Source organism: Oxyura jamaicensis, chromosome 7 (genome assembly GCF_011077185.1).
Source record: "Oxyura jamaicensis isolate SHBP4307 breed ruddy duck chromosome 7, BPBGC_Ojam_1.0, whole genome shotgun sequence".
Lineage (NCBI taxonomy): Eukaryota > Metazoa > Chordata > Aves > Anseriformes > Anatidae > Oxyura > Oxyura jamaicensis.
The window spans coordinates 32,971,483-32,984,548 of NC_048899.1; the positions used below are offsets into that span (position 1 = coordinate 32,971,483).

General features: G+C 43.5%; 1 protein-coding gene across 1 annotated transcript; it reads left to right on the plus strand.

The window, feature by feature from the left end:
* The first annotated feature begins 209 nt into the window (after positions 1-209).
* UBXN4 (UBX domain protein 4) lies at positions 210-13,043 on the plus strand. Its single transcript, XM_035331978.1, has 13 exons — positions 210-368; positions 4,282-4,384; positions 5,260-5,288; positions 5,920-6,038; positions 6,548-6,716; positions 7,140-7,242; positions 8,560-8,614; positions 8,760-8,924; positions 9,706-9,833; positions 10,602-10,704; positions 11,043-11,174; positions 11,513-11,721; positions 12,439-13,043. Exons 1-13 carry the CDS (start codon positions 287-289, stop codon positions 12,575-12,577), a joined length of 1,536 nt encoding a protein of 511 aa, XP_035187869.1. The 5' UTR covers positions 210-286; the 3' UTR covers positions 12,578-13,043.
* The last annotated feature ends 23 nt before the right edge of the window (positions 13,044-13,066 follow it).

Sequence of the window (13,066 nt, forward strand, 5' to 3'; positions counted from 1 at the left end):
GCACACTCAGCACGCAATTCCCCCACTTTTCCCTCAGGAGCGCCCCGCGCTCTGCCACCCCTTCTCCCCCTCCTTTCCCCCAGCTTTATCCCGGCCCCCAGGCTCCAAGATGGCGCCCGACCCTTCCCCCGCCCCGTCCCGGCGCGGCCAGCGGGCGCCAATCGGGAGGCGGCGTTCGGCGCACGCACGCGGGGGGCTCTTGGGGGCTGTTGGGAGGGGGCGGTGCCGCGGCGCATGCGCCCCGGCGGCGGCAGCGGCGGGCCGGGAGCGGGGCCGTGCGGGCGCCATGTTGTGGTTCGGCGGCTCCATCCCGGCCGCCATCGCCGCGGCCAAGCAGCGCAGCGCCGTGTTCGTCGTCGTCGTGTCAGGTACCGGGGGGCGGCCGCGGGGAGCCGGGGAACGGGGGACGGCTCTGCCCGGCCCGGCGCTGCCCCGGCGGCCGGCCCGGCGCGTTGTGCTGTGTCAGGGCCGGGCGGTGCGCCCCCGCCGCCCTGCCTCGGCTCCGTGAGGGGACGGCGGCGCCTCACAGACCTCTCGCGCGCGGCCCCTCACAGACCCTGCCCGAGGCTGAGGCGGCTCCGCGGGTGCCCGGAGAGCGGCGTTTGTCTGTGGGTAGGGAGCGCCCCGCTGGAAACCGGGGCTGGAAAGGCAGGTGGTAGGCGAGAGGGAACTCCCGGACAGGTGTGGGGCGACACCGGCATCTCCACCCTGCAGCACCGCCCGCTGGGACCGGCTGGCGGCCCCGCTGCCCCTCGGCGTTACAGCTTTCTGCTGGGTTTCCCAAACGTTTCAGATCCGTGGAGATTTTTAGCAGTAGCTCAGAGCCTAGGACTGCTTTGGACTCGATACGTGTGCACGGGGGGTTGAGAAGTGAACGTCGTGACTTGTTTACGGGGTTTTTGTGAAACTAAAACCGCGCGCAGAGCTGTCCTGTTCCCTCAGGTGTGGCTGGCGGCTGGGGAAATGGGGCAGATGCAGAGTGGTGAGGAGCCTCTGATTGCAGGGACTGTAGCCTAGCTTTGATGTTGTAAATACCGTGTTTGTTTTTATAAGCCCTGAAGAGAGGGGGGTGCTGCTTAGGGAGGCTGTACCCCAGGGTGACAGGTCCGAGTCCTGCTGATGTCTCCTAGGAGCCGCAGGATGGGGCAGGCAGCCGGTGCCACGGCCCTGGTAAGGGGAGTGGGAAGCCCAAGAGCCTGCTTTGACACCCCTTGTGGGCACGGGGTGCTCAAAGGATGCTGAGTGCCAACGCTCCGTGCTGGCCATGATTGGGGTTATTGCTCGGGTAGATCCATGTTGAAAACCCCACGCTTGGTGGTGGCGGTGGCCTTGGGTCTTTGCACTGCATGCTTGGCCGTGGGCATAGAGGAGAAGAGTTCAGGGCAGCTTCTGTGCAGGTGTGCTACTTCCAGAAATGCTCTGTTCTGCTGCTGTTTCGTGCGCTTTGCCCGATAAACTCTATGTGGACAAAAATAAAGGGGAAGTTAGTAAGAGAAATGGCAACTATAAATCAGTTGTGATTTTAGGGTGGCCACTGTGAAGGACAGTTATTAGATTCAGTCCTTATGGAAATTACTGAAGTCTGTTAGGTTCACTTTATTTGCTTTGATTTCTGCTACCGTCTGTCTGTGCCTCTCATCCTGCCCCCTGCACTTCTCTAAACAAGACCTAGAACATGAAGAACTGGATTGTTTGTTCTGATTCTAGAATATTTTGTAGCCAAGCAAGGAATAATGTAGCTATTTATCTTAATGATGAGGAGGTCCTGTGTGAGACTGCAGTTGCACATTGTTCAGCAAGTTTTTTTTCTTTAACATTTTTGTTCACAGCTGTAATCCTCACACTTCTAGTTTAGTTTTTAAACCTTCACAGCATAGTTCTGATGATGCGGTTGTATGAGCGTGTTAAAGATCCCATCTCGTGAACGCCCCTGGTACCTTGGAAGAGGTTCTGTAGATGATTTTTTTGCCTTCAGGGTTAGAAGACTCCTTTAACGGTTTGAGTTACTTCATCTGAAGTTGTGTTTTTTTTTTGTTGCTTGTTTTTTGTGTGTGTGTTTTTTAATGAAACTTCCTCAGATGCCTCCTCTGTTCTGACTGAGGTGTTTGAGATTATCGTTTCCAAAAGTTTGGCATGTTCTGATGCACTCATAATCAGTGCATTTTCAGGACTGGAAAAGGAAGGGGAATGTGTAGAAAACACTTCAAGCTAGAATGTTTGTTTTTAGAAACATTTGTAGAAAAGGTTTTGCTTACAACTTTATTTTTAGTTGATTTTTTTAACAGAACCCTGATTTTTAATCCCAAGTTATTTGTTAGTGTTTTCCATCCAAGCTTTATCAAAGCACTTTTCAAGTTGGCTGTGTGGGATGACGCGAGGAGGAGGGGGTGAGCAGCTCAACGTTCCAGCCCGCGGTCAGTCCCTGAGTGGGCAGTCCTTACCCCGACTGGGTAGTTATGAAACGGTGAGCGTTTTATGTGAAGTCAGCTGGACTCGGCTTCTGTAAAGGAGACATTTTTCCCTGATGACTGTGTGCTAAAGTTGTAACTTAGGACGTTGTGAATTTTGTCAAGTCCTGTTGAGCTCAACCTCTGGACTTCTGATACTTTTGGGCACCGTTTTCAGAATGTAGTTACTGCTACAACACCATGACAAATGAACCTTAGCCCTCAAATGGGACAGGGTGATTAAATCAAAAAGCTATACGAATGGTTATTCCGGGGGTAGTGACAACATTAAACCATGCTCCATGACATATGATTCTGTAACACACGAGTTACCAGCATTTTCGTTGTCGGGGCACATCTCTGAGATGTTCTGTGAGTGATCCCCAACCTGCTTTTGTCTTTCAACATTCTTTTGCCAACTGCAGCAGTTGTTGGGATGGACAAGTTAGCGTTAGGCAAGCACTGAGATATTTTTAGTAGCCTAATCGGATGAGCACATGTGCTCCGAAGAAGTGTGTGCTGTGCAGGGGCTGCCGGTCCCTGAGCATTTGGGAACGGAGAGGAGGCTGCGCTGCTCTTGGCACGGCAGCTGCATCCATCGGCCGCAGTGGGAAGCGCTGCAGCTACAGGAGAATGAAAGGCTCCTGGGTAAATCATGCTAGTTAGTAACTCGGGGTGTACAGACTAAGAGCAACGGAGACGAGTGCTTTCTTAGTGTCCACAATCCTTCCAGTGAAAAGCCATGTTTCCAAAATCAGTGTATTTTAGATGCCTTTCTTACTGAGCAGTGTTGTGTCCAGCCAGCCATAGCCTTGAGGGAGCAGGGCTTCACAAGGGAGCTGCACAGAAAGCTCTGGTTTTTAAGGAGTGAAAAGTACTGCATGAAATAGCAACTGGGATGAAACAAACAAACGGTTTGTTGTTGTCGTTGAATAATGGACTTGTGTGCTGGAAGCCAACGTGTGACTCAGTTCTTCATCAAGAGCACAGGCAATCCCAAGCTGCTAGGAAGTACTAGAAATGAAAGGTAAACAAAAGCTTGTAGGTCAGTTTGCTTGTTGAAAAGTAACAAACTCATGTGAATGTATTTATTAACCCAAGTCCTCACTAAACCAGTGCTTCAGAAGGTAAAAGGATGACTGGTGTTGTTTCACCTGGTTAAAATACTGTCCTGTGTGCGTCCCCAGTACACTTTCTGTTTCCCTGGCTTAAGTAGCTCTCCTACTGCTGATCTGGTTCCGGTGGGCTCCTGACTCCTTTTAAACAAAATAAATTGATTTTTTAACATTATTAAACTCTGAAGCGTTGTTTGCTGAATTATGTTTTCCAAGGGGTGAGAAGTATAGTTCTGCCTCTGTTAGCAGCTGCTGCACCAGCACGTATTTAAATTTGTAAGGAAGGGCAAGCAGAGGATGGTAGGTGAAGGCTAACGCTGGGGAGGCGCAGTGGTTCACTCTGACTGGGCTACGAGCTCTCCTCGTGTATTACGAGTGTACACCAAAGCAGACTGTTAAAGCATGACCGTATTCCCTGTAACATGAAAACGAGGCCCGTCACAAGTTGGGCAGTGAGATGGTGCCATAGAGCTGATCTCCAGACTCGCTGTCAGTCCCAGCCCCTTTATCCCTCCTCCGTCTGTGTGGTCCAGTCCCTTCTGCTCATGTGGTGCATCAGCTGGAGTGATTTGCCTTCAGATTGTAGTGAAAAAACTGAACCCGTTTGAAAATGATTTTTGAGTCTTTTGCAAAGCCGATTTCAAGCAGTTGAAGCTAAGTTTAAATCAGACAGGAGCTGTTTGTGGCATGGTTAGCTTCACACGTGCTGTGTTTTGCAGGTGAGGATGAACAATCCACCGAGATGGCTGCGAGGTGGGAAGATGAGAAGGTGACCGAGGCTGCCTCAGATGGTTTTGTTGCTATTAAAATCGACACCAAAAGGTTTGATCCTATTCTCATTCTGTTTCTTACATGATCTTCCTTTGATGATGATGAAAGTAGGAGGCTTTTGAAGTGCTGTCCCTGATTTGAAGGTAGTGTAAATAGCGTGTTCCAGAGCGTAAATGAGTTCAGTGCTCCTGGAGCCACTGGAGTTGGAGAAAATTCAAAATTTCCAGGTTTCCCGTGTGCAGAATATTCCTTGTGTATTTCCTGCTGGATTTCAGTATTAGAATACTAGAGTATTAGAATATAGTAAAGAATATTTGAGGATGTCCTTTGTCAACAGGAAAAGATAGCAAAAAAAGGCCAAGTGAAAAAAAGGAATCAAAATGCAAGTACTTGCAAGGCAATTCTTGGTTTGCCCAGCTACATCATGAATTTGAAAATTCTTAGCAATTCAATAAGATGTGTCTGTAAGGCCCCAGAGAAAACACTTCTGTCTTGTGACACACAGTACAGAACCAGTAAGGTTCCTGGCTAAGTTACTCAGTTCTGTTAGTATGAGCACCCCAGTTCTTGCGCAGAAAGCACGTTGACATTTCCAAAAGTTACATTATTTTGGAATGCTCTATAGGCATTTTAGAAGACTTCCTGTCTTACTTGCACACAGTAGACTCGATTTTTTTTTCCTGAATTGCTTCTTAGCATCACTTCCATAAATAATAATCTGTAGTCAACTGTGACAACCAGGGATTGTCACCATGTCAACACTTATGCAAAATGTTAATGAGAAGATGTGAGTTTTAGAGTGTTCTCTCAAGTATTTAAATAGTTTTGTGTGGTGGTAGGACAGTTATTTTTATGTTGAAGGACTTAATTTAAAGTTGTTGCGAAGTGATTCCTTCTCCTAAACATGCGTCTTTTCTTCCAAACAGTGAAGCATGCCTGCAGTTTTCTCAAATTTGTATCCTTTGAAAACACTTTAGATACTGCATTATGATCACAGTTAATTGCAAGCCACAAGTTAATGCTGTTCTTAAGACAAATAATTACAGGCAATGTTATTAAAAGTACTTCTTACTGCACAAAAATGTGTAATAAAGGTGTAGTTCAGAATTGCAGAGGAGGAACAAGTGGGTTGGGATCCACAGGTATGAGGTTAGGTGGATGTCTGCCTGTGCTAAGTAGTTGTTTATGGCTCAGAAATGCTGCGTGATGCTGAGAAAGGGAGTGTTGTACCTTAGCGTGCGTCATCGTGGTATTGTAAAGATTTCGGTATTACCTACATAAGAAGTCATCTCACTTTAAAACAAAATCTTTCAGCTTCAAAGTGTAGTTGGTTGGATATGCCTGTGATGGAGTAGTTTATTTTGGCTCAAACCATTTCAAGAAAAAGAAGAAATACCAATCAGTTGTACGTAGTGTTTTCCAGCATATTTGGTAGCCTTTTTTCTTTCTCCTCTGGCACTTAATACTAGCAGCAGGTGGAAATAGAGTATTGGGCTAGAGGATGCTGCACAAAGGACTTCTGCTTCTGTTTTAAATGGTACTCTATAAATTTTTGTTGTTTGTTGCCCTTAACTGTTGCTGTGCAGATCCTGTAGTGTGTGTTCCATCCAGTTTTTTTATAGGAGACAATGGAATCCCTCTGGAAGTAATTGCTGGCAGTGTTTCTGTAGAAGAACTTGTTACCAGAATCCATAAAGTCAAACAGGTAATGCTGCCTGACAGATGTGATCTTTCACGCGGATACGGATAGCTCACATGTTCAAGACAGGCCTTTAGCGTGTCCCTTGGGGAAGTCTGAATTATTGGCTTTATATCCCTCCAACAACAAACCCAGCAAACTTTAAATTCAATACAAAAGTTGAACAGGTTTGAAAGCACTGTGCAGAAGTGCTGCACTATTTTTTGTTGTTTCACAGATCATTTTTTTATATTAATTTGTGTAACATCTACAGAAACGAAGTATATCAAGAACCCTAAACCGGAACATGCGATGTACTATAAGCATAGGTAGTTTTTATCACTTTGATTTCAATTGTGAGACTACAGTTAGGAAAAAATGTAATGTTTTGTGTCACGCTGAACAATATAGGATAATTCTAGTTTTATATTTTAAATAGGAGTGATTCTCCAAAAATAATTTAGTGGCCTTGGCTTTTGAACCTGAGGAAGACAGCTGAAGTTTCACAGTCTGGCTTTTTCACCCCAATTTCCTAGATGCATGCAGAAAAAGGGCGACATCTGGAAAATCCAAGTCAGTCATCTGCTCCATGTCCCTCATCTCAATCTGATGGTGCTCCAGAAAATGTACAATCCACAGCAGCAGGGTCCTGTGACTCTCCTGAGTGCGTTACGTCAGAGACAATAAGGCCTTCTGCTGGTAATGGTTAGTATTTTTACCAAAATGATACATGATTTGTTTGGAAATTGCTTTCCTTGTCTTAAATTGTTGTGTGTTACATAAAAGATAGAGCGGACTTGCTGAGGAAAAACTTGAGTATAGCAGATGCTTCTTGCAGAACTTGTCATTCTGCTCCTGTTGTAGCGCTGTGGCATACCCCGTTGATAATACAACACAAACTGTGTGTGCTGTCTTGTGATAGGATTCGGTAAAAGGTTTGTCTGGGTTAGTAACCTGAACCAAAAAGAGGGGGATGGGGCACAAAGAGTTTAAACAGCAGAATTTCTTATCTTCTTGAGATGTTCTAGCTGCTGCTAATTACGGCTAATAATGAGCGTTTAATAATACTTTTGTGATAAGAAGCCTACCTTTTCTCTTGTGCGTTACCTTCCTGTAAATCACTTGAAGATGAAGCAAATTCAGGTCAAGCAAGCCAGGAAGCTGCTCAGTCTTCAGGTGCACAAGCGAGTGATGCTCAGCCCGCGAATGACCTTGCACTCAAAGTAGAAAGGTAACCCTTCTTTTGTAGACTTCCAATGTACTGCATTTGTTTCTCAGGAGGCACTTCTATTTTATTTTGATCAGACAGGCTTAATTACAGGATTTTGGTGCTGATTCTGTTGTCATCCTTTTGCCATCCAGGCATTTATGTGGCCTTATCTTTGTTTGGATGTTTGAGATAATACTAGGGTTGATATAAAAAACAACTTTTAAATTAATTTCTTGTGTACTCTGAAAGAAAAGGGTGATCTGGAAAAATAACATTGTCATTACTTTGATACAACTTTCAATTATTTTGATAGAACTTGAATTCAGACTGTTTTGAAGGAGTTAAAACACTGAACGGAAAGTATCTGTAAGACAGATGCTGTTTATAATATCCTACCTAAAACCAGTAACATATACATAGTAAATATATTTTAGTAGTATAAATCATCATATTTTTAAAACTTCATATTTAATTTCAGTGTTATTCCAAAGAAGTTGGACAGTAAGTGTCATTTTATTTGGAACTGCTAGGAAAATGCACTGGCAAGACTGATAAGGAAGTATTTTAATATAGATACTAACGTTCCTCTTTTAAATGTGCATTAGTGTTAAATTGTACTGTATTTGCATATACCTAAAGAAATTCCTTTGGGGGGAAGAAAAGAAAGGGCTCTGTGGTAGTTACCATTTTCTTTTAAAAAGGCAAAACAAACTTTTTGTACAAACAAAAAGAAGTTTCTCCTATTATCAGACTGTTCATATTATTTGGTCGTGCCTGTTCCCAGACTTTAAACGTGTTGCACCTCAGTATGCTTTTTGAAATCAGTCCTCATTCTAAGGCACCTTTCTGGGGAAATGAGACACACACATGTGCATCTGTGTTACAGCTGTGAGCTATGTGGTATTTGTTTTGCAGTTTAGGAAGTGATGTGCAGAGGAAACCCAACAGGTTAAATACTTCAGAACAGATTGAGATTTGTGTGATGCTTCTTTTACCACAGATCAAAAATAGTATTGCTTACTGTATGTATTAAAAGGTGATTCAACCATATGAAGATATAAAATTATTCATTTTCTGAGAAGAAAAGGATAGAAGGAATGTGTTAGAACTACCATTTAAAAACTGGAAGCTAGGGGGTGGGTCCCCACCTCATGGTTTTATGGACTGCACAGCCACATGTGGATGGATCATTACTCTTACACTAGGGTTTAGCAACGTGTCACTGTTCATTTTCATGTGTTTCCTTCTTCTGTGTTCTCAAATGCATCATCAAAAAAAAAAAACAATTAGTAGTAGATACTGTGATTTTAAGACTTTTCACTTTGTTTGTAAATTTAGGATAACAAAAAAGCTTGAAGAAAGGCGAGAAGAGAAAAGGAAAGAAGAAGAACAGGTAACATAAAAATGTAAAAGTGCTTGCAGTATTTATTTAGATACCCGTAATTCCTACTATTTAATTCCTATTGAAACAAATACATTTCAGTCTTGTCCAAGGCAATTTTGTGGTCCTGTTCTTATTGTCTCTGTTCTTTATGCAGAAAGAAATTAAGAAAGAAATAGAACGGAGAAAAACTGGTAAAGAAATGCTAGAGTACAAAAGACGGCAAGAAGAAGAATTGACAAAACGGATGTTAGAGGAAAGGAACAGAGAAAAGGCAGAAGAGAAGGCAGCTAGAGAGCGTATAAGACAACAGATTGCAATGGTAAATTTTGTGTTTTGAAAGATAGCTTGCTGCTTCTTTCTCTTGCAAGGGCCAATAGTGTACTAAAAAAGTAAATTTTCTTGTTAGGGGAAACATTGAAAGACCTTTATTTTTTCTGTTTGGAATACCGTGGCCTTGTATGGTAACAATCTGTGCATTTGTGGTTTTTAGTAGCACTTGTGTTTAAAATGAAGTTTCTGCTTTCATATTCATTATACTATCAGAATGAACACAGCAACTCGTCTTCAACATTGTTGGAGCCAAGTGGTGGATTATCATTAAATATTTTTTTAAAATACAATTTACCTGAGATCTGAAACAAGTTTCAGGGAGTACTTCATTGTGGAGCATGCCAAGGAATGCTGGCTTCAAAATGGCAGGGGTTATTTTTTGTTGTAGGTTTGTATCTATACACCACCACCCCTAAATACAAGCAGTTCACACCAATTGAAATTCCACCTTATTTCTAAGTTTTGGCCTAGAAAACTTAGAACTGCAGCAATGCAACTTGTAAGATTGATTTCCCTTTCTCTTCCCTGGAACGTTAAGCTTCCATGGGAAGACCATCTGCTAACTACGTGGATGAAGTGACTCATTGCAAAGCGTGTGTCATCTCAGCTAATGACAGGATCGTGCAGTTTGCAGTGAGCACAGCTCTGCAGCCTGACAGCCTTTCCTACTCGTATCAGTGCAGTTGGGTTTTCAGTGCAGGTTGTGTTTTAATGAGCGTTAAGCTACAGTTGATGGTAAAAATGAAGTTTTGTGTTTGGTCTTTCCAAAGGATCGTGCTGAGAGAGCGGCTCGCTTTGCAAAATCGAAGGAAGAAGCAGAAGCTGCAAAAGCTGCAGCTCTTCAGGCTAAACAGGCTGAGCTAGAGGCCAGAAAAGAAGCATCTCAAAAGGAACGAAGGTGAGTTGTTGGAGAGAAAGCAGAAGTGTATGTTTTGGGGAAGAGGTTAAAAAAAATGTTTACATAAGCTTTAGGAAATTAAATAGTATATCTTAATCTATTAATTGATGCTATGTTGGAGCGTTTAGTGACATAGAGTAGCTTTCTCTTGCAGTGTTTACTCATAGCTATCTACATGAATGTTACGTTCCCTGATAACTGGCATAATTTAAACATTTCTGATGGTGGTGCTCACCTCCTCTTGTTTTTTTACTAGAGCTTTTTCTGTCTGAGCTTTGATTTGAATGCCATGCACAACATGCTGGGTAGGGAGCTGGACAAGGTAGCCATGTCAGAACCATGCGTGCTGCAGGCCCATTGATGCAGCTGTGTGCGCAGTAGGCTTGGAGCTGTGCTGGTTTGAGATATCAAATAGAAATGCTGGGCCTTCGGTAGCTGAGAGTAGTTACTTGCCAAACCAGTCTAAATGTCAGTGCCCTCGTAGTGTAACTTCTCAAAAAACAAAACAAAAAACAGAAGTAACACAGGCTACACAAAATCTTGTGTGGTTTGTATTTCTTTCATGTGTTTACTAAGTTCTGCATGATCAATATAAGCGTCCTGTTTGAATATTGGAGGGTCTCGGACTCTGATAAAAATGCAGAGGAGATGCGTTGTGATATGTAAGCAGGGTCTATCTAGTGTGGATCCAATTTGTAAACCTTCTATGCTGCCCGAAGTAGGATGACTGTGCTGATGTGCTGACTGACCATGGTGCATGTCCTGCAGCCTAGTTGCCAGGATTCAGTTCCGCCTGCCAGATGGATCTTCCTTTACTAACCAGTTCCCCTCTGAAGCACGGCTGGAAGAGGCAAGGCAGTTTGCTGCACAGGTAAGGCAGTGTCTTGTTTCCTCAGCAGTGTGCTGATTACAGTGTGGTGTAGTAGCAACTAGCTGGTGATCATGGTGGGATTGCCACCAGCTGCTTGCCTTTTTGTTTGAAGGGGGTGTGGTTAGCACCCTTTTCCCCTGCCACCAGCTGCCTTTGTATAACTGCAGCATGTAAGCAGTGAGAGGTAAGGTACGAGAAATTCTCCATTTCTTCACAAGGAGATCGTTATTTTGATACAGAACTCTTGGTCAGTAAAGCAAGGGGTGCTCAACTGTATTCTCTGTGATTGCTGGAAAGTGAGCAGTTAGAAATAAAGCATTTTCTTTGTATTTTCACAGACGGTTGGTAATGCTTATGGCAATTTTTCGCTGGCGACAATGTTCCCCAGAAGGGAATTTACCAAAGAAGATTATGGAAAGAAATTACTGGAGCTAGAGCTGGTACCCAGCGCTTCAGTGGTGCTGCTGCCGGTAGGTGTTGGGGTTTGGTTGGGTTGTTTGTCACTTAACCTGCAAGCAGTGATACTGTTGCTGTCTAGCTGCTTTTAGTCAGCCCTTAAAAATTTGGCTTGAATTTTGGTCATTCCTTTGTCTAAGATTGCATAATCAGTGTAATTTTGGTCAGGACTTACTTGGACAACGATTTTTTTTTTCTGAGATGGGTATGGGGTGGTATAGGGATTTGTTTAATGTGTAACCAAAGGGGTTATTTTCTCACATCTACTGAACTGCTAAGTTCGGTATGAAGTACGCTGTCTAAACAAATAGAGCTTTAATACCTGAAAAGTCTGCTCTGTGTTCATGTCCAGGCAGGACGACCGGCTACTTCGGTTGTTCAGGCTTCAGGTGGAGATCTGTGGAAGTTCTTGGGCACAATACTTTATCCCCTCTTAGCAGTCTGGAGATTTATTAGCAACTTCCTGTTTACAAGCCCACCTCCCTCACAGTCTGCTGCGAGAACTGCTCATCAGCAAGACCATTCAAATCCTTCAAAGCCCAGCAACAGTGAGCAAAGCAGGTAATCAAAACTATTTTGGGTGGCCATTTCTCAAAATACTTGTTAGAAATATTTTTGTCATATGTTGGAGAACTGCATGTCTGTCCCTCTCAAACTGCTGCTCTATCGTGGCATCTTCTGGCCACCATCCTTAGTATGGCTAGAGGATAAACTGGTGGCTGGTAAACTGCACTGCTGCCTTGATGAGGATATCTTGATTTTTACGTGCACGATTAAGCAAACCCCTTACCTGTTTGCTTTAAGTACAGAGTAGAAAAAAAGCATTGTCTTGACGCAGTCATTTAGGACTAGGGAGTTCAGCTGTAGCTACAACTCTGTGTGTCACTTGAGCTGATGCTGTTTGGAAGGTAAAAATTTTGAAAATGAGATGTCAAGTTGTTACGGTATGGTTGTACATGAAACCCAAGCAACCTGAGTCTGATTTTGGTAGTTAAGGTTTTGTATTGCCTGGAGAAGGAGAAATCCCTTGTGCCAGGAGAGCAGCTCTGCTGTTGCACGTGAAGCAGCTGTGTATCACCTCCTCCTTTCCAGGGAAAACAAGATTCTGTCAGTTTGACTGCTAAATGCCAAACTTTCAGCTGGGGATAGCTTCCCTGTGAACCAAAGGACTGAAGAAGCCTGTTGTTGGCAAGATGAGGAGAAGGCCTTGCTTGCACAAAAGAAGCCAATGCAGTAACTAGGGGAAAATGTCAAACTCCACTGTCATTTGTACCCTAGGCAAACCGTCAGGAAACGAGTCATGGAGAAACGGGGGGAAGACTTCAAAAAAGAAGGCAAAATCTATAGACTGAGGACTCAAGATGATGGAGAAGATGAAAACAACACTTGGAATGGCAATTCTACACAACAAATGTAGTTTTGAGTAACTGCAGTAACCACGTCTTTTTTTTCTCTCCTTAATTGATTTAAGTCAACTACAGCTTCTGGACAAGTGGGGCTTATTTCACACCAAGTGAGTTACTTAATTCTTATTCCTGCAGGGGAGGATGGAATAGAGTTGCCTAAATCAAGGGGGTGGAGCCGAAGCTTAGAAGGCAAGTTAAGACTGAAAATCTACATCAGCTTTCATAATACCCTACTGCCCTTAGGAAGGCACTTTTTAATCTTTAAATATTCTGCTACATAAATTTAAGCATCAGATATATTAATATAAAGGTCATGGGAGGGGAATGACTGGTTGAATGAGGGTTTCAGAAGCACTATAAGTAGCAAATCAGGTAACTAATTTATGTTTAACTTTTTTCTTGCTTCTGCAACTGCAAGCAAAACCTTGTAGTTTTTAATTCCCCAAGCACTCAATAAAATATTTTCCAGAAAAAATAGCTGTCATTTCTTGTAACGTTCC

Bases quoted from the DNA above. Each gene is read 5' to 3' on its own strand.
- UBXN4 (XM_035331978.1), top strand. From the start codon at position 287: ATGTTGTGGTTCGGCGGCTCCATCCCGGCCGCCATCGCCGCGGCCAAG. The intron at 5,289-5,919 runs GTATCCTTTGAA...GTTGCTGTGCAG, and splicing joins CCTGCAGTTTTCTCAAATTT to ATCCTGTAGTGTGTGTTCCA. The intron at 8,925-9,705 runs GTAAATTTTGTG...GTCTTTCCAAAG, and splicing joins TAAGACAACAGATTGCAATG to GATCGTGCTGAGAGAGCGGC.